We start from the raw sequence: 22,568 nt of genomic DNA, 5'->3' as shown, positions 1-22,568 counted from the left end.
GATGGTCTGAATCTTCTAATTCGGGAGATGATGTTTGACTGATACCACAATCTTTTCTATTCTAACAATTAGGTTGTAGCAAAAAATGACAATTATTATTATTATATATTACAATAAAAAAAACATAATCATCAAACTCCAAGTTCATGGAGTGTAGAGTCCCTGACTAGTTATCTTCACTTGCATGTTTATTTTACTTTTAATAATATTATTATTATAGATACAAATACATAAGAATCTTAATAGATCATTTAATAAATCATTTTGGACAGAATAAAATACCTTATATTCCAAATAAGACTTACATGAAATTGCGGATACATATGGAAGAATTTCATTCTGTATGTGGCGTTTGCATTTCATTCTGTAACATATAACAAAATTGTGTTATTTATGGCGTTTGCATTGCATTTCATTCAATATATATCGGCACAGTATACAGTATACAATACAACAAAACAAAATTGTGTAAACAAATAAGACCATAAATAAGATCGTAAATAATGATTATAATACAAACGATGAATACTTACATGTTCGTCCATCAGGATCATTTCAATACTACCTAGGTTATTAACATCTCCATATAGAGGTTGCAATTGCTTCCATAGCCGCAAAATTCTAACCGTTATCGTACATGGCTTATTATTTCGACGCAAATTTCTAATTGAAACATGGTTTAGTGAAGCCATGCTAACTTGTATGTTATGTGTTTATGTTTTGAAATGTGTTTTTGTTTTAAAACTGAATGGAAGTGGCCTTATATAGAGATAGACACGCAAGGAAGTAACCGTCACATCAATACACGAACGGTTACACTTTCAACTTTTCAAAAAATTTAACTTCTTAAAAGTATAACTAATCCGTAGACCTTGTATGAAGAAATATTGTAGGGATTTTTGGGCTTTCTTGCATTTTTAAGCATGCCACATAGGCAATAACTAACAAATTTTGAAGTAACATTTATATAATGTAGGGATTCTACCAATCTACCAAAATATATATAACAATGTCCTAAATTTATTCATAAACAAACAAGAACCCTTTGATAGATTCCATCTTTAATTTAAAACCATTAAATCATATTTAATTATTTCATCTTTATTAAATGACAACATCAATACTTAAACTTTATATAATTAGTTAAAATATATCCTTCTTAACTATGGTAATAATATTCATATCGAAAGACATACATAATTTATATGATCTTGAGAGGAGCAATTGTGAAAGTTTACTTCATCATAAGTCAAGGATTAAATTTATGTTTTACTTTGGCATGCATTATTATATATTTCATATTTATTTACTTATTTAGTTTGATAAAATTAGTTAATTATGTCAACCCAACTGGTCATAAGTACTTATAGTTTTACCTAAGCTTTTAAGTTCGATTCATATTCATAATTTCAAATTAAAAATATATGTCATTTGGGTGTTGTCTCGTGAAGCATTACGTTTATTGTATACGGTAATATATATGTACTATTTTACATAAACATTTTTAACACTTTCTATCTTGAGTTGATTGAAGCTTATAACCAAAAAACACAAATGGAAAATTATATATTTTTGAAAAAGTTCATAAACAATTGTTCAGTCATCTTGAAATTCATTGATTTCACAGTTTGTTTGAACAACCCAAATAAAGTCGACAACCTAAGAGGAAAAATAATGTGTGTTTTGCTGCGATTTCTCATGTTTACTTTTGTTAACAACATAGTATAATATTTGTATAGAATACACTTTATAACTAACAATAGATATTTGTTGTTACATTAAAATATATATAGTGATAATTTTATTTTAACAAAATATAAGCTTGCTTATCATTAATTAATCTTAATTAATCTGGTCATGAAAGTGAGCATATAAATACCTCTTATTATTTAGCACAACTCATAGTATGGCAACCACAATTCAATAACAATAAATCATAGTATGGCAACCACAATTCAATAACAACGTATAATGTATATGCTATTATTTAAAACGCCTTATCCAAATAACCATAAAGATGTACAAACGACATGGATGAACGGTGTTAAATCATAATATAACAACAACAGTAAAATAACAACTTACAAAATTATCCGTTATTATTTATCACCTGATCAATAAAATTATAAAGAAAAAAAATGAGGAAGGAATACAACACGGGACTACGGGAGTATGTGAAAAATCAAGTAGGGTACACACAAAACTAAAGCAAGCTCACATACAACAAAATTCTCCTATTTAAGTGTCATTGAAAACTAAAATAGAAAATACTATAATATAAGTCCAAAACAAAAAATTAAATGACCACTTAATTTTGAACAATTGAAATAATATTAAATGACTTTCTCTACGGTAAGTAAACCTCATTGCAAATATCACGCTTATTTATTGAATATATATATATTAAAAACTACGGTAAGTGATAGCTGCATTATTATTTATAATTTATGATAATATTAAAAACTATCAGATTACGACGGATAAAAACAATAAAATTATAATTTATGAGTATATAATTTACGTCAACTATGTTAAAGCATTACTAATGAAACATAAATATCTATTAAATATAATATGGTAAATAATCTCATTTTAAAAAAATAATTATAATTGAATTAATAACAAATCATTATATAGCGTATATAAACATCTTTGTACTCACATAAAAAAAAAAAAAAATTAATAATTAGGATTATGATTGATGATTAAGATTAGAATCAATGACTAAGATCATGGTAATATATATATAACAACTTAAATGTAAAAAATAACAACTCATTAAAAATCTAACGAAGCAAAAAATAAAAGTGACACTTAGGAGAAAACATATTCTTTCTTAGTTATAAAGAGAGAAACCATTCGAATATTAACTTTTTCATATTTATTATATAATTAATTTAACCATTTGGGTTTCATCACATTGGTCGTGATTTTCAAAATGACTATTAAATCTTACGTGGCATTTCGTTGAATTGAATTTTGTGTGATTAATACGGCATGAGTATTTTAAAATCATTAAGTCATTGTTGAACAAGTATAGATATTTAAGAAAATTTCCCCCCTTGATTATTAAATTAATAATTTTAAAATATTGCTAACCACTGTAATTAACATATTGTTAAACAATACTAGCTCGGTACCCGCGCAATGTGACGGTTTCGTGGAGACGACGGTGTGGTGGTGGGGGACGACTGTTGATGGTAGAAACGACGTCGAGTGGTGTAGATAATTGATGTAAAAGTAAATGATGTAAAAGATTAATAAAGACATTTTAAAAGATAAAAGAGTTATAGTGTAATATAATAATTTAGGGTATTTTAGATATTTTTTCTCTCATATAGCTTTTAATACGAAGGCTATTCTATTTATAATATAAAGAATAGATAAATAAATATGTTTAATTTATTATAACTACTAATTTTGTTATGATGGGAAGTTAATATGTTTATCTCGAGCATGTGGGAAATAATCTAGTAATTATATATAGTACGTACTACATAGTATCATGACGAATTATTTGGTAAGTGGTTACGTCATTATCTTAAAAAAACTATTATTGTAGTGTAAATGATATTAAAAATGTTGTGATGAAATGGAAAAATATCAATGTCACCATATGGCATGCGTTTAGACTTTTCGTTTCGTCACCTTGTTCCATATAAAATGAGAAGTAATGGAACTCTTAAGAAGCAATTGACTTAATTAAGTTTTAAGTATTAATGGAACTCCAGATCCTCTTTTCTCTCCTGATTTTCTGTATTGCCTTCTTCTATTTGTTTACTAAACTTAGAAGCTCAAGCAATGGAAACCTTCCTCCACAACCATGGAAGCTCCCTTTACTTGGACACTTGCATCATCTTGTAGGAGAGCTCCCACATCGAGCTCTCGGAAACTTAGCCCAAAAACTGGGACCAATTGTTCATCTAAAGCTCGGTGAAGTCTCTGTTGTCGTAATCTCATCTCCTGTTTTGGCTAAGGAAGTCATGAAAACCCATGATCTTTCTTTTGCAAACAGGCCCAAGCTCCTTAGTGCTGAAATCGTTGTATATAACTATAAAGACATCGTTTTTGCACCTTACGGCGAATACTGGAGACAAATGCGTAAAATATGCACCTTGGAGCTTCTAAGTGCTAAAAAAGTCCGATCTTTTGAATCTATTCGTGATGAAGAGTCTTGGAATCTCATTGAATCCATTAGCAATAAAGGCAAAACTACTTGTAAGTGATCTGACTTTTTCTTTCTAGTAATTCTAGTGTAGCTATACTTATATATTAACCAATCTTTTTGGCATACAAACATTTCTAATTTTAGTTATGGTTAAATTTCTAGCATTGCCACCGTACGGGTCAGAAACAATCAATCTTAGTGAGAAGATATTCTCGATGATGAATGCCATCGCAGTTAGAATTTCGATTGGAAGCAAATGCAAGGATCAGGAAAAGCTTCTTGCACTGATTGGAGAGTTAATATTTTTGTCAGGTGGTTTTAATTTGTCCGATTTATTTCCTTCTATCAGAGTTTTGCCTCTACTTACCGGTATGAAATACAAATTAAAAAAGCTACACCACCAGATTGATAAGATTTTAAACAACATCATTTCGGACCATCAACAACGTAGTGCAGCAACCGGATTGAAAGACCAGAACGAAGACCTTCTTGATGTTCTATTAAGGCTCAAAGATGATGATGGGCTTCATTTTCCATTGACTTCTGATAATGTTAAAGCAGTCCTGCTGGTTAGTTTTGAATTATTACCAGAAATTCTGACTAGTCATGGTTGACTTTTAATCTTTTTTCCATGACCTTGAAAATTCTGACACAGGATATGTTTTCGGCGGGAACAGATCCTTCATCAGTGACAATAGAATGGGCGATGTTAGAACTAATGAAAAATCCAAGGGTAATGAAGAAAGTACAAGGCGAGCTCAGGCAAGTAGTTAAGGGAAAGAATAAGATCTATGAGTCGGATATTCAAGAACTTGACTACCTGAAACTTGTGATCAAGGAAACCTTAAGGTTGCACCCTCCTCTTCCATTGTTAGTTCCTAGAGAGAGTCGAGAAAAGTGTGACATTGGTGGATACCATATACCCGCCAATACAAAAGTTATTATCAATGCGTGGAAAATAGGATGTGATGCAGAATGTTGGATTGATCCCGAAGGTTTCAATCCGGAAAGATTTGGTAAGACTTCGGTTGACTTATTCGGAACAGATTTTGAATTTCTCCCGTTTGGGGCTGGAAGAAGAATGTGCCCAGGTCTGACTTTGGGGTTAGCCAATATCGAGCTTCCTCTTGCCAGGCTACTTTACCACTTCAATTGGGAACTACCGAGTGGAGTAACACCTAAAGACCTTGATACAAGTGAAACTTTTGGAATCACTTTGAATCTAAAACACAACTTGCATTTAGTTCCAATTGCTTTTAACACAAATTAATGACCAACATCATATCATCATGTCTATAGATTTGATGTCAATATATAATTACCCATATTTTTCCTTTAGTTTTCTGCTATAAGAAAAAAGTGACACTTATAAAGTTGTATGTAGATTTGATATAAAAAAAAAAGTAATCCCTTTTTTTTTAATGTTTTAACGTTTGATGATGTAATTTTCAATAAATGCCAAGAGCTTTTAGATGTACCTTTTATGTTTTTGTATAAATTGAGAGTGAAAGATATATTAATTTTATCAAACTCTTAGAATGTCCATCGTTCATCCTGGATAGAGTCCTGATATTCTTGATTTTGCGGGATCCATGAAGCTGCAAGTTAAAGCAAAGGATATGATTTAAGACCATTATCTATGCATTATGATGGGAGCTGTGACGGTTTAGATATGATGTTTTTAATTCTTGAAGAAGCATGATCTAATAATTTTCAATACTACAATTAACTTCTTTCTTATGGTATTGCAACAGAGGTCAACATTCGAGCATCTGATGGGATGATTAAATTAAATTACCCTCTTTTACCGAATTAATCAACATGTGAGGAGAATTGTCACATTTTTGGAGCAAGAGTTGATCTTTGGAGCTTTTGTTTCAGTAGTTGTCTTCGAAACCTTAATGGGATTGTATCAAAAACATCTCAAAATGAACCGTTCGCACGGTCACCCTGGGTGGAGATTTTTCTCTTGTGTTTGCATCCAATAATAAGCACAAACTTTTTTTCCCCTCTTTTACAATCCTTGCAACTAAGGTTCTGGGTGCAATCGAGATTTGTTTATTGTTGTATATAGGTTGTACTTTTTTGTATTCTTTAGGCCCCCTAAAATCTTGCCGGTTGGTTCTTCATTAATAAAGTTTCTCCAATTAAAAAAAAAAAAAATGAGAAGCAAACCACCCTTCTATTCGCAAGGTGGGTGGAAGTGTGGAACTATCTCGGTCCAACAACTCCAAAACAACCCGCTCAAGTAGTGGACAAGGCCAGGAAACCATGTGGCTGGAGTTGGTGCCGCGCCAGCCACCACTTTGAACATTTCTCATGTTCTTATTTAAAGGTATTACTTATTCGAATATATTTTGCAACAAACTAATTTCCAATTTAATATCTTAACCTAGAGATTTAAAAATTAAATATCATGGTTACGGTAGAAAGAGGGCAAATTCTTAATGATCAAACAGTACCCAACACGAAATGGGACAGACAACAACGTGTATTGTAATGCATACTATATTGATACGAGTGGGGAAAAAAAAATAAAAAACTTGCCCTTAAGGAGATTGAATTTTAGTAAAACTGAATAAGTAAAGCAAAATGATGTGACAAATAAACTTCCTACTTGGACTGATTCACTCAAACAAGTAGAAACTTACCATCACATCTCTAATTATAATGTTTTGTGCTTACAGATCAGCTCCATTCTGCAAGGAAAAAATTATGGAAACTCATAAGAAGGCGACGACCACCGTTGATTAATATCCCTTCCCTAGACTGTTCCCTGGATTATGCTGTCCTCCTGTCAATATTACATCATGAAAGAATTCCATTCCATGCATTTTGAGTACCTGCATGTACAACAAAATATGGCAAATACCTTCTGGAAAGACGTTACAGTTAGATCATGGCACTGTATCGATATCCATCCAGTGCATTTCCATGGAACATTTCCAACTTATTAACCTCGGAAAGTGATGTTTGCTCGGCACAATGTTTCTAGTCAGTTGGTGGAAGCCGAGTCAGGAGGTAAAATGAATCAATTTGCTTCCTGGGGAAAGCCACCGAGAAAACTCCAGTTAGGTCGTTGGCCTCGCTCCATTTATCATCCCCAACTCTAAGATGTATTTCTTTGAACATATCAGACAGCGATTGCAATTCTTCTTCTACTCGACCCCTTCTTACGTCTCTTCTCCAATGCCATGTCAGTTTGCAAGATATCGATGAATGTTCACACACCATCACATGGTTACAAGTCTCTAAGTGCAAAAAGACAAGGAAAAGGATTAATCTAACCTGTTACAAAAAGGGATTGTGAATAGAATGTTTGATCTATCAATATCCAATCCTGCTTCTAAAATGCTAATCCATGGGTTTGAATCACAAAGGTTATTCCACATACTATTAAACACCCAATTTGGTCTGTATAGCAAAATTTCTGATTACCTGAAGTTCTAACAGATATTTAACTAACAAAATATAGTCATATAGATACATTTATTACCAATACAAAGATGATTTAAAATACAATACTTACTCTCAGGGAGTCCATCAATAATTTAAGCAATGTATGTATGATGTATCATAGCCACAAGGCTCGTCCCCTGCCTCATATAATGAGAACCAACAAATTCATCTATAGTTAAAACATTGACCAACTCGATTTCTACTCAAGACGACTCAATGGAAAAAACGGCAATTCCAAACCAGTTCCTCAAATAAGTCAATTCGAGTGGCTATAAAAAGAAAAGTCCCAAAAAGTCACAATAACAACCACTTTAATCACCAACACCTATACTGTTATCTCATAATCCTTTTGTCATGCTTTCAAACAAACAAACTTCATCAATAGTTGTTATAGATAAAATAAAAAAGCAACATATATTACTAAATTATACAGATTATATGAAAACCATTTCATTAAAAATAATAATACGGAGGGCTCAGATCTGTAAAAACAGTGGGTACAAAAACAAGGATAAAACCGCCATGGCTGCAAATGAATGCCCCGCCAAGATACGGCTAAATCTCAATGTTTGACCCCACAAACACTCAGACGACCAACATATAGAGACACATTTATCATCACTGCCCCTGCCTTGCCTGTTATCAAAATTATACAGTAGAGTGTAGAACTATATAATCGTGGTAAATATATCACTTCCCTTAAAGATAAAGAGTAAATTGCACAAATCGTCCCTGTGACAAATACTATGGTACGGATATCACCTCCCATATGCCAATATCAGGTTACCTGGCATGAATGATTAGGGGTGGTATACGAGTATAGTAGTAGTAGAATAGATTTGCCGTTCGATAAAAAATAATAATAATAATAATACGGAGTATCGATATAGAATAAAAAGGGTTGTTGAGAAATTAGGGATGGCGACAGAAGGAGAAAATCATAAGCGGCAAAGGGGGGTCAACAACCCTTGGAAAAACATCCTCTTCCCTCTGCTCTTGCTTCATTTCTTTTCTTGTTGGTAGTCTGAGTGTTTTTTTTTTGTCTGCCCCCAGAAGCCCTAATTTGAACAAGATGACATGTTATTATAGACGGTTTTAAACCTGAATTTCCTGTTTTGTCCTTCTCATGACCCATTCTCTCAAAACTCACAACTAGTCTCTTGTTTACAGGGTGTTTATCGAACCGTCAAACTGATTAACCTTAAAGTCTGGTACCGTAGTTTAAATTTTGAAAAAACAGGTTATTTAGTCCGGTTATGGTTTGAGCAAATAAAAAATCGCAAAAAACCAGCCCACACCGAACTTCATACTTTTACAACTCGAGAAGAAAATAATAACTTTATCTAAAGTCATAAAGCTTAAATATTTTACGATTATAAACACTTTTATGCTTCAAATTATTAGAGTTTCATTATAAAGAACAAACTTATATTTCAAATTTATAATTAGTTATACATTTCTAATATAAACAAAAAACTTTTTTCAATACGTGGTTGTTATACCTATTATTAACATATATATAAATTTTTTACCTAAACTTCGAATACATTAAAACAGCTAGTTTGACCCGCTAGTGACTCTTTTAATATGTATATTTCTAATTTTAAGTTTTTTATGGATCCTAACACAAATCTTGATAATTTATACGAGATAATATGAAAATAAAAGAAAGAATTTTTTTTTTGAAAACTGTCAAACCGTCCAAACCGGACCGACATACATGGTTTGGTCTGGTTCGATCGACAATATACTTGGTTTGGTTTAGTTTGGTTTGGTTAATCGCCGGTTTGGTTTGAGATTTAGCCAAAACCGGATCATTGAGTCCCAATCATAAATGAGGTCAACTCGGCTTGTTATCAGGAACCGGTCAAGTTATCCTGGTTATCAATATTAATTATACTAGATTGAAGGCCCGTGCGATGCACGACTAGGTAAATCGATGTATTTGAGGTCTTGGTTATTGTTTCTTGATCTTTAATTAACGTTTATACAATACTTTATCTGATGAATGTATAGTGAAATTTGTTAATGAATTGTGTTGTATTCATTAAGTATTAATTTGTGTAAAATAATACTTGTATTAAATTGAGAAAGAATGCATATAATATTATAATGAAGATAGAATGTAGAACCCGTGCGATGCACAAGTCTTATATGTTTAAAGTTTCATGGTCATCCGTTGGCGTTAATGTAGTAGTTTATCTAACGTTTGCATAGTGAAAATACAGTGGATAGGCAAAAAAATGCTCCCGTGTGTGTATAGTTAATGCATGGTTGCAAATTATAGAAAGTTGTCCTTCAATCATAGGACTAACAGTGTGGTCCTTCAACGATAAACTAAGTGAGGTGTCCCTTAAACAGTTAAAATCCCTGTCATAGAAATTGTTTGCAAATTACCACAAGCTGATTTTATCACAAATTGTTTGGCTTTATCTAAAGATCTTGCAAATTTGCAGGAAGATTGTATGGACCTAAAAGACAACCTTAGTGTCACCTAATCGCATAAAATCCGATTGATCTTCCATGACGGTCGTTTAGTGCAGAGGCCAAACCCGTTTGATGCCTTGTTCACCCTCATCTGGCTTCTATTTGGATTCAGTCTGTCACTTTTTCGTGTTTCCTTAAATTTTCCATTGCCTGATCAAATTCAGCGTTACACCTATGGTATGCTTGGAATCAAGCTGGTAATTCGTGGATCGCACCTCTTGCACATCCCTCGAGATCCTAGGAAACCTATGTATCTCAACCACCGTACAACTCTTGAGCTTGTGGAAGCAGATTATTCCAATAACTCATAATATTGGATCCAATATTCGTACAATAAAGGAACCGTGCAAAGCTTTTTGTAGCTTAGAAACGCCGAATCTGACTCATTGGAGTTCTAATTATAAGGACCACCAACCTTTACAAACTGCTATTCCAGGCACTTCCGTACATCAGCCCGTTCTTCCATGAGTGTACTTTACTCTCTTTTTTGCTGATGAAGGAGATTCGCTGCTCGAGATGTCGATCCCTCAATGATAGGCTAACTTTTTAAATCTGCATACAAATACATATTTAGCAGAAAACTGGATAGAAAAAAATATATTAATGATGATAAGTGAAAAGATATTACCTTAATGACGTTGCCAATTGTTGTCACTTATGCTTTGTTTGAGAACGTACAAAAGACTCGATTTTCTAGCGTGAGGGTTGGCAGTGGTTGAAGTTTGGAAACAAAAGGTTCAATACCCGCAAGGACACAGGAAGATGCTACGAACCATGAAAAGCACCTGCTGAGAAATCAGAGCAACAATTACTAATAGCAAGCAACAAAAGCTACATGATTTTAAAAATATGGTTTCTCATCAACTCAAATAAGCACAAAAGAAACTTAGAAACACCACCTAAATTATCCAATTAAAATAGTTATACTTGATGGAAATCTTTAAGGCATAAATAAACTAAAGAGAGTAATACTTACACACACAAAACAGAAAGGAATGTGAGTAACTATCCCAAAATATGGCAGATATGAAGTTACAAAAATAATTAGTAGCACTATAGTTTCAGAATGAAATGAGTTAAAAGGCTTGAGCTTACAAAGTGCACTTTTGTGAAGCTTTGACATCTATAACCCATTTCATGTTTGAGTACTTTATTTAGTTTTTTATGTTTGACAACTTGAGATATACCATAACCCACATTGACCCATTTGTAGTAATTGAGGTAAACTTTCAATGGCAAAATTTATGTTAAAAGCAGTTGATGCAAGTTATGAAGGAATTTTTATTGTAATCATAGCAACAAAAGATTATGGGAAAGCTTCACAGCTTGATGTCTCTCATATATTAAGATCTCGGTTCTAATCAATTAGTAGATAGACAATCCCATCACTAAATGCTTCAAGTTAAAAAAATATTAATATTAACACATAAAAATTGGATCGATGTGACAATGGATTAAGAATAACCTGTCTTATCTATCACATGATAACTGATATCTCTCACCCCCGTCATGTTCTGCCCACCAATATCATAACTCATCGTTTAGCTAGAGCAGCCGCACTCCACCCACTGAGTTTTTTGGTTCCTATTTCATGCCTGTACATATCAGATTATTTCAAATCTACAAAACAGATACTTCAAATACCATACACAAATTAAAGTAGAAAATTCTCAAATTATCGAAAAAACAATTAAGATCAAGAGTTTCATAATCTATGATAAAATATCACAAAATGATAAAATATAACAATAATAATACTAATAACCTTAAGTAAGTCATCGCCGAGTGCTAAAAGCGAATCGAGATCCGACATGTAGGTTCATATTTTAAACTGCAAAATTACATTTAATTTAATCAGCTTCAATCTTCATCTAAATATACAACAAAAGTGAAATAGATACTCGTGCATCAAAAATGACATATTAATCTCAACAATTTTGATCCTAGCTTGTAGTTCATCTGAAAGAAATAGAGTAGCTTAACATGAATTGAAAGGGATAAAACAGAAGTATAAGTTCTTATATACCAACCAATTGATGCAGGGGTTAGAATGGGCAACAAAGGATAGCCCAACCAATCCATACTTAGTATCTCCTTTTACGTTGTTGGTTATCTGACAAAAATAAAGAATTAAAACAAAGATCAATAAGAGACAGGAAAAAATGAAAAGGGGTGATAAAGTTGAAGACTAAAAATCAAGAATTTGAAACTGGTTAACTACGGGTTTTCGAAGCCCAATAATCTTCCTTCCAATTTGCTTGAATATTAAATCAAGTTATAATTGATATTTTGCTACTGCTTGTTATCATCCGATGGAATATGAAAGGTTGGGTTATTTGATTGATTCATTCAAATAACGTCCAACAAAAAATTGAGGAGGCATCTTTCATCCATCCATTAATTCGGTGACTCATTGTGCATTCACATTAACACATAGATATCATTTGCACATTAAATATTCTAAAGGAAGCTAATTACACCTATTAAGTAGAGACCGATAAAGCATTAAAAATGCGTCAATTTCTCCAAGACCATCATAGAACTTTTATAGATATATAGATATTAAAAACAAAGTTACAAATTTGTATGCAAAAAATTAGTAAGAGGTCACTATTATTTTCATTGTTTAAGTTAATTTACTAGTTCAATCAATTTGACCTAGCGAATCAAAGCTCGGAATTTGTTTTTGAAGGGCTTTGTGCGGAAATAGAAATGGTTTTTTTTATTGCTTTGTGCGGAAATAGAAATGGTTTCTTTTTTGTGCGGAAATAGAAATGGTTTTTGAAGGGCTTTGTGCGGAATTCGTTTAAAAAAAAGGATTTCCAAAAACTTTCGCCTAACAGCGTTAAAAGAGAGCGGAATTAAACTTTAAAAGTCCAAACCAGCAAAATCTGTCTGGTTCATTTATTAATTGGTGTTACTAGCCATATCATCAAAACAAGTTTAAATGGAAATCCGTCGGTTGCCCAACATTAAACAACCGACAACATAGTAAATGCAAATCATAAATGTCTAATCATAAATCAAAGTCTAATGCGAGCAACTACTATGGGTAAATTACAACCAGCTTCAAGATCATCTACTCATGTCTCACATCTACTTGCTCACTAATGTTGGACCTGAAAAAGAGCAAGTGTTAGCTAACGAATTAAGTAAGTAAGATAACACATAGTTTATAAAGCATTTGTCCATTTCAATATTTGAAAGAATACATTATAGTGATTATGGCACAAGTCATAGCATAAAATCATCTCACGTTACATTAAACATCATAGGATTGTCATTTCTAATTGTGCCTATCCACATCACATAGGATTGTCATTTCTAATTGTGCCTATCCACATCACATATCACATCTCACGTCCACATCACATATCATATCTCACGTTTAGATCAAATTATGTGTAACTTAAGTCACACATCTCACGTTAGGTGAAGGTTTGTCTATTGGAGGTCATGAGACCTCACAACAACCTTCATACCTGACTCAATGGTTAAACCTTTCAGGAATTCATCTTTGTCGTTAAGGAAAGGCATAGCCAATCCAGGAGTAGTCCTTATGTTTAAAGACATTGGTGGCTAGTTAGGCCTACCTGGAATTACTGATCTCACGTTAACTATGTTGCAAGGAGCCACCCAAGCAACCACATCTACGCACCAGCCGGGCAAGGGCAATTACGGGTTAAGCTTAACACTTCTCACATTAATAGCTCGAGCATTTCTCACATATAGTTTAGGTGTTTACTTTACCTAAACATTATTAACACATCACATCACATCTTATTAACGTTTGGGCCCTTATACGTGCACGTGTCATGGCAACTTACAAAGTCTAGTGAACTAGATGTACAAGCCATGTGATCTTCATATCTCACATATACACATCATGTTAAGCATCATTACATATCATACATTGTTACATCACGTACACCATCATATATCTCAAATCGTTACACATCATATGTCATTGCATATCGTATATCATTATATATCATCTTTCATTGCATAATATAGTTCATTACATATCGTATTTCAGAACATCTCAAAGCATTACATATCATTTCACAACATATCATATCATCTCATAACGTCCAATAACTTTGGAGTAGCATTTTAGGCTTCAATATGCATATACATAGCCCATATCACCTTCTGTGTAATCCCAATTAACCATAAGTAAATAAGATACCAATTGGGGAAGTTATTATATGAAAACTATGTTTTTGTTGAACCCCAGCTTGTCAAAGTAGTGTATCTTACCTCGTGACGAGCACGTACAACGAGTAATACGCACCGTTAATTTGTCTTGCTTGTCTTTCCGACTACCTATAGCAACATATAACCAATAGGTAACATAAACGTGGCTTCAAAAGACCTCTCTAAGTTCCCTATACCATAAGGTAACCTAAGCATAAGGTCTATGGGTCAAACGAGCATGAAAACAAGCATATATGACTACCAAACCCGAATATGCGCCGCATGGATCTTCCATGCGCCGCATAAACTTGATCAGACACATCCAGACTAATCCATGCGCCGCATGGAATTCCCATGCACCGCATATCGGGGTTCAATCAGCAAACCTGATTTTGAACTGCTCTTAAACGACTCCCATTCGATCTCAAACCCCAGCCCTGACCTAGAGACATGAAATTGACCTCTCTTAAGACACAATTGATGCCTTCAAACCATCAACTGATTCCTTGATCCTTTACAAACATAAATCACTTAATTGATCACCCAAATAACATGAAATCCGTAAACGTTTTGCAATATAACCCAACCCAAACCCCATGGCCTGGCTCGGATTCACATATAAGACTCACAAGATCAGAAATCAAAGGAATATCACCTATATTACCTGTAGATGATCATAAGGATGAAAGATCTTAATCAAAACTTGCTCGAAATACCACGAAACAAATAGATCTTGGAAGGAATTGTTTTGAAAGAGGGAAGGGGGCTGCTTTGAGGTTAAGATCTGATTATGAGGCTATAACTAACGTTCCTAACCTAAATCCCTGTTGTACCAACTTTCAAATTAGGCCCCTCAAGCCCTTGCACTTTCTTATAGCTCGTTTTGTGACCTAATTGCTTGTTTAACGCATACATCAATACTTAACGACTCACAAATCCAATCGGAAACACTTTTTAACTTTATTAATCATCATTCTTCAATATTTTCATTTCTCATATTTAATGAAATTAATCATTAACACGTAGACACATTAATCATATATAACGACCGTAGTCATTATCACATACACATATTTATTATTAAGACGTATAAATCCAACGGAAGGCAAACGTTGACTAACGACATGGTCAATGATCGACATAAAATGTTTGGGATGTTACAGCTTTATATAGCAACTTTTTTTTTATTTTGTTTCTATTTTCTAAATACTCCATTAGAATTGATGTACTTGTTACATTATTGTTATTGTTTGGTATTCTTAACTAGTAGAATAAAGAGAGACTCTCATATCCCTCTTAACCTTCAAATTAACATATTTATTCATCTAAATAACAATTTTTTTTAAGGTAGTTTCGATTTAGACATGTTAAATAACATAGTATTATATATCCACATACTAAACACTAAATATTTATCCATTTTATTGAAATATCTTATGAGAACCTAATTTCATACAATTAATTTCCTATTCTACCACATATATTAGATGGAGTAATTGTTAAAAGAAAATGTCTTTGAATTTTTATTTTCTTTTGATGAAATCTCTTTCTTTAACAACGATTGAATTTATTTATGCGATAAAGAAAGACGTTACAAAAATGGATTCACATATTGTTAGAATATAAGCATACAAACACATAACAAATCACGAGTACGCGCAACGGAAGAATCGAATATGTAATCACATTAATTGACAAAGAGAGAATTGAAAACGTGTACCTTATGCAAAACTTCCAATATAATTAATAATAATGAGATTATTATTATTATAGGGTTTAAAGTAAAACCCCTCTACGATTGTACATTAGACTCCCCTATACCGTATGCTAGTACCCCGATCACAATCAACAAACCCGTTTGTTTATTCCTTAATTCGAACCCTAAGCAAAAACTTGAAAACCCTTTTTCCTTGCAAAACCGGTCGAACAAAGAAAGAGGGAAAAGAGAGAATTAGTTAGGGTTGTACCTCATAGAACTTATGAAAAATCCCCTAACTTTAATCCTCTATTTATAGGCTTAGGTTTAGGGTTACTTAACTTGATGGACAAGTTTGGTTTAAGGCCTAAAACCCTTTAAAAATTTTGGCCCCCTCCACCTTTAATTAAAGCCCAACTCTAATTCTTAATTATCACATAAGCCCTTCTCCTTTTAACTAATAAACATATTTAACTTTTAATATAGTTTATTAATCATTTCATGATCAAACTAGTTAATATATTACTTTAATATACTAATTAATAATATAGAGTTACCATGTCATTTCGTGTGACCCCGTAGGCTTAAATTATTTCCGGACATGCGTTTATTATAATGTGATCACATACCAACAGCTCCCATTTGAGCATCTTATTATAAAGGCAATAACATTGGTTAGCGTCTAGCAACACGCCAATGCTCCCGGAAATATTTAAGGATAGTTTCTTAAATTATCATTTGAAATGATTTAGTCTTTAATATCCCTTTGTTTCAGATACCCTTGTTAATTATGAATATGGATCAATGTCATTTCATAATTTAACGATTCTGTTTCTCATTTCTATAATTAATCAAGATTACCAAATTAATCACGACCTCCTTTTGAGTTCATTTGGGTATGGCCATACAGACATCTTAATTAATTAATGAGGGGCCCAAATGGTATCATACTTCAATTGCAAATTGAAGGAACAAAATCCTATATTGACTATACGTGTTAGTCATGTCGTTTCACTACATTTCTGAAAATAGCCTTTTATTACTATCTTGTTCAGGACAGTTAGAACTATATCAAGAAAATGCAATCCACACATGCATAACATCCTTGTATCTCAAGTCTAAGGATAAATAAAGTAACCATTTCACGAATTTCACTTAATGACACCGATTAAAATGAAAATTCGTTAAGTGGGGTAGTCCAATATTCACCTCTTTGAATACCATGTGAGTTTGGCAGACCATCTCCAAATATTCCCTTAAATACTTCAACCAATCTCTCACATCTGTCTTAGTTTAACTATATTCCCATATAATTAATCGACAATGGACATTTAGAATATTTTAAAATATTCATGGATTTAAACATGCAAATATAGGACACAATTATTATCAAAATGATACCATTTATACCGCGTATAAAAATTCATTTATTAAAATAACAATTGTTTAACATCCCATTATCCAAATACCAATCACAGATTTACATGATATAACTAGCTAGTTCAAGACCTATGCCCTTGGCACACTTATTGAGCTTTCCTTTTGACAAAGCCTTTGTAAAAGGATCCGCTAGGTTATAATCTGTGTGAACTTTGAGTATCATAATTTCAACTAGTTTGATTTGTTCACATGCAAAGTGATATCGTCTAGGATAATGTCTAGCACCTTCCTGAACTCCAGGTTCATTGGCAATGATAATAGCTCCCGTATTATCACAGTATTGATCCATAGGTGAGTTATTTGAAGATTATCACGTTAAAATCCAAAAAATAAACTTTCTAATTCCAGACTGGTTTTATGGCGGCTCCTCTGAGACGTTAATATACTTAGACTCTGTCACATACATAGCAACTGTGTTTTGCTTCTAGCTCTAGCATTCCACCGTGTCTTCATTTAAAATGAAGACGTATTCCAATTGATATTTTGAGTCATCTCTATCAATCTTGAAATCCAACATCATAGTATCTACTCACTTTGAACTTTGGATCGGGATTTCAACCACACACCAAGAATAAATCTTTAGTAGCATGCATGTACTTAAGAATATTCTTTACAGCAGTCCAAAGATCCTCTCCATTATTTTGCTGATATCGGCTAACAATATTTGAGCGAACACAACTTCAGGTCTAGTGCATCTTACCGCATACATGATTGATCCCACAGCCGAAGCATAAGGAATTCTTTTCATACACTCCACCTCTTTAGGTGTAGAAGCACCGTTCTTGCTAGATAAATTAAGTCCTTCTTGCATCGATATAGAACCTCCTTTAGAATTCTCCATCTTGAACCTCCTCAAGATCTTATCTATATATGCACTTTGACTCAATCCAATCAACCGTTTACTTCTATCTCTATAGATCTTGATTCCAAGAATAAATGTCTCTTCAACCCAAGTAACATTACTCCCACTAGCTTTGCGATATACACATGGCTCATCAGGATTTTGAGCAAAACCAAACTTTTTGATCTCCTCATCAAACCTTTTATTCCAACTCCTTGATGCTTGCTTTAATCCATAAATGGACCTTTGAAGTTTGCATACTTTGTCGAGATATTTCAGATCAACAAAACCTTCTGGTAGTACTATATAGACTTCCTCGTCTAGAAAACCATTCAAGAAAACGGTTTTGTCATCCATTTGCCATATCTCATAGTTATAGTACGCCGATATGGCTAAGATGGTCCTAATAGCTCTAATGTCCGCAACGGGAGAAAAGGTTTCCTCATAATCAACTCCATAAAGTTGAGTATAACCTTTCGCCACAAGACGAGCTTTAAAGGTGTGTATATTTCCATCCATGTTGGTCTTCTTCTTGAAGATCCATTTACACCCAACGATTCTACCATTAGGTGGAAGATCAACTAAGCTCCAAACTTGATTATCTTTCATGGATTTAATTTCCACATTTGTAGCTTCAAGCCATTTGTCAGACTCTGGATCTGATAATGCAGCTTTGAAATTAGGAGGTTCATTCAAATCTCCTAAAGTCCTTGAGGACCTACGAATTGGAATCGCATCATCATTATCTTCAACTTGTAGTTCATGAGATTCATCTCTTTGAACATTCCCCCCCCCCAAGTTAATGATTGCTAGTCTTTTCAGAAGTTGACACATCTTCTTGAGCCTCATCAAGTTCAACAATCCTCCCACTGTCTTCTTGAGATATGAGTTTCCTTTCAAGGAACTCAGCAAATCGATGTACCTTGACAGTGTTTTCCGGTAGGAAAGTAGAAGTAGTAACCCATCGTTTCCTTTGGGTGTCCTACTAAGATGTACTTAACACCACATTCATGTTGTGTCTTGTCAACCTTCTTGGTTGGAACCATATTGAGAATGCTAACAGTAGTCTCTAGGGCATAATCCCAAAACGAAAAAGGAAGAGTTGTATGATTCATCATTGATCGAACCATTTCTAACAAGGTTCGATTTCTCCTTTACGAAAAACCATTATGCTATGGAGTATATGGAGAAGTAAGTTGTTGAACAATTCCACAAGCTTTAAGATAATCTGTAAACTTTTGGCTTAAGTATTCACCACCTCTATCCGAAGATCTTGATGGTTTTACTGAGTTGATTTTTTACTTCACTTTTAAATTCCTTGAATATTTAAAACTTCATGTTTATGTTTAAGCAAGTAAACATAACCATAACGACTGAAATCATAAACGGTGTTTTTCAACAAAGAAACACCGTTTTATTGTTATTGTTACATTATTGTTCACTAAATACTCCTTTAGAATTGATGTACTTGTTACATTATTGTTATTGTTTGATATTCTTAACTAGTAGAATAAAGAGAGACTCTCATATCCCTCTTAACCTTCAAATTAACATATTTATTCATCTAAATAACAATTTTTTTTAAGTTAGTTTCCATTTAGACGTGTTAAATAACATAATATTATATATCCACATACTAAACACTAAATATTTATCCATTTTATTGAAATATCTTATGAGAACCTAATTTCATACAATTAATTTCCTATTCTACCACATATATTAGATGGAGTAATTGTTAAAAGAAAATGTCTTTGAATTTTTATTTTCTTTTGATGAAATCTCTTTCTTTAACAACGATTGAATTTATTTATGCGATAAAGAAAGACGTTACAAAAATGGATTCACATGTTGTTAGAATATAAGCATACAAACACATAACAAATCACGAGTACGCGCAATGGAAGAATCAAATATGTAATCACATTAATTGACAAAGAGAGAATTGAAAACGTGTACCTTATGCAAAGCTTCCAATATCGAACCCTAAGCAAAAACTGTTAGGTTGAAAATCGACTAAGTATGATCTGTTCAAAATAGTTGAAGTTCAGTGAATGAAGCTTACTCAGGATTCTGAAGTCATTCAGAATAAAGCTCACTGAAGCTTCACTTCAGTTTCAGGATCAGAGCTGAGAAGAAGAAGATCATTTCAGAAGCAGAGCTCAGAGAAGATCTTATCTGAAGGCGAAACTGAAGAGGCTCAGTGTAAAAGTATTTACAACACTTTTACACTGATTACGAGGAAGTCTTTTTTGCAGGCTTTAAACTAACTTTACCCGGTTAATAACTTTATACCTGAGATTGGGATAGTTTTGGCAAAAGGTTGAGAATAAAGTATGTCAAGTCACATCAAAGAAACTTACATACTTTACCTTAAACAAACATGTTATGGATTTGTCCAACAAATCTATAAATGCACCCAACCATATTTGTACGGCATTTTCCATGTCATCAAGACATGTTTGCCTATAAATATAAGACTTCTCACACTTGTAAAATTACGTGGAACTTTGGCATTTACAACGTGTGATACTTACTCTAAGTATTCTTACGAGTAACTCCTCGTTGATTAGATCATTTGTATTTCTAGGTTGTTTAGATATTTTCACAAGTGTGATTATCCTTGTTCCGCAACAACCTTTGTATTTTGTTTATAGCAATAAATAAAATACTTGAAAAATACATCTTGACTCATTGCCATAATACTTGATTATATTTAGTATTTATATAGTTTCAAGCAATTGTTCTTAATTATCTTACTTGTTCATATCCATCATCTGGATCGTGATTCTTAACTAGTCTTCATCTAGAGTAGAATCACTTGCCAGTCGGGTTACTTGATATAACTATCATTATTCTCATATTCGTATTATATCTTGTACTTGATTAACATCTTGTGTAGGTGGACTCACATTTGGTATCAGAGCCTCCCAGGTTTATTCATTAAGTTGTTATACATGTTTTGATCCTACAAGATGTCTGGAACTGAACAACCAAACCCAAACCCTAATGGTAAGCCTAACCCAAATGTCAATATGAATCAAAATCCACCACCACCACCACCAATACAACCCAGTGTACACGTACACTTTCCTAACAACCCTGTCCCTAAGTTCAATGGGGATAGTGACTCATTCATCACATGGAAAGCTTGTATGCTCAAGTATATCGCTGGGGTTAAGAGACACTTGACCTCTATTCTCTTAGAAGGTCCTTATGTACCAATGAATGCTTCAACTGTTGTTTTTAACCAAGATAGGACCCCTAGATTAACAACCAAAGAGAAAGACATTGGTCAGAGGAAGACCACAGATTGGCTGACCTAGACTCTAAATTGCAGAATATGATTCTCTTTGTTGTCCCAGAAAGTTTAAAACCCACTCTTGTTTTACTTGACAATTCAAAATTAATGTGGGAAAAGTTGTTAACTCAGTTTGAAGGTACAAAGGAAACCGTTGTCACAAGAAAAGTTTCTTTGAATAAAAAATATGAAGCCTTCTTTGCTTTACCAAATGAAAGTTTGACAAACACGTATTTAAGATTCACAAATTTGGTTAATTAATTGAAAGCTCTTGGTGTCACAAAGGAAAAAGAAATTTTGTTGGAAAAGTTTTGTGATATTTTACCTTCTAAATGGGAAAATTTGATCATGGTGTTAAGACAAGGAAAAACCCTTTACAGTCACACTCTTGCCTCTTTGTATGGTGCCTTTAGATACAATGAGGAGAATAAAGCTGAGAGAGCTGTGGCTGAGCAAGATGCTAAGAATCATACTTCAACCAGTTCTACATTGGTTTATTATTCTGAACCCCAAGACACTGCTCTATTATCTTCTGAGAGTGGTCATTCTGACTCTGTGAAGAAGATGGTAGCTGAATTAATGAAAACTGGTATTTCTGATTATGCATCACATGAATGTGATGAGGATGATGATGATGATCTTGTTGCAATGATTGCGAAAACTTTTAATCGTTTCAAATTTAAATCCAAAAGAAATGGCAAACAACTTTCTTCAAATAATTCCATTGACAAATCCAACTTGGAATGTTTTAAATGTAGAAAGAAAGGACATTTTATGAAGGAATGCAGATCATCACAACCCTCTTCGTCACAAAATGCCCCTAACCATTCTATTTTTCAGAAAAATGATGATGGGTACAAAGCTAAGTACAAAAAGCTGAAAGCCCACATCGCAATGATGGCACAAGAAGAATCCAACAAGAATATCTGCATGGTGGCAGACTCAGAAAAATGGGAGGATTCTGATGTGTCCTTTGATG

At 33.2% G+C, this 22,568-nt stretch overlaps 1 protein-coding gene and 1 long non-coding RNA gene across 2 annotated transcripts; one reads left to right on the top strand and one right to left on the bottom strand.

Moving 5' to 3' along the window:
- The first annotated feature begins 3,721 nt into the window (after positions 1-3,721).
- LOC122590629 (cytochrome P450 71AV8-like) lies at positions 3,722-5,574 on the top strand. The gene is made up of 3 exons (XM_043762811.1): positions 3,722-4,218; positions 4,331-4,737; positions 4,824-5,574. The coding sequence occupies exons 1-3, from the start codon at positions 3,984-3,986 to the stop codon at positions 5,436-5,438; spliced, it is 1,257 nt and encodes a 418-aa protein (XP_043618746.1). The 5' UTR covers positions 3,722-3,983; the 3' UTR covers positions 5,439-5,574.
- Positions 5,575-6,588: 1,014 nt separating this feature from the next.
- On the bottom strand, positions 6,589-8,666 carry LOC122590630. Its single transcript, XR_006322565.1, has 2 exons — positions 7,698-8,666; positions 6,589-7,419 (listed from the first exon to the last, which is right to left on the bottom strand). It is a non-coding gene; the product is annotated as an uncharacterized LOC122590630 (long non-coding RNA).
- Between the last annotated feature and the right edge of the window lie 13,902 nt (positions 8,667-22,568).

This window comes from Erigeron canadensis, chromosome 3 (genome assembly GCF_010389155.1).
Source record: "Erigeron canadensis isolate Cc75 chromosome 3, C_canadensis_v1, whole genome shotgun sequence".
NCBI lineage: Eukaryota > Viridiplantae > Streptophyta > Magnoliopsida > Asterales > Asteraceae > Erigeron > Erigeron canadensis.
The sequence above is the reverse complement of the archived record's forward strand: the minus strand, read 5'-3'. Positions and strand labels throughout refer to the sequence as shown.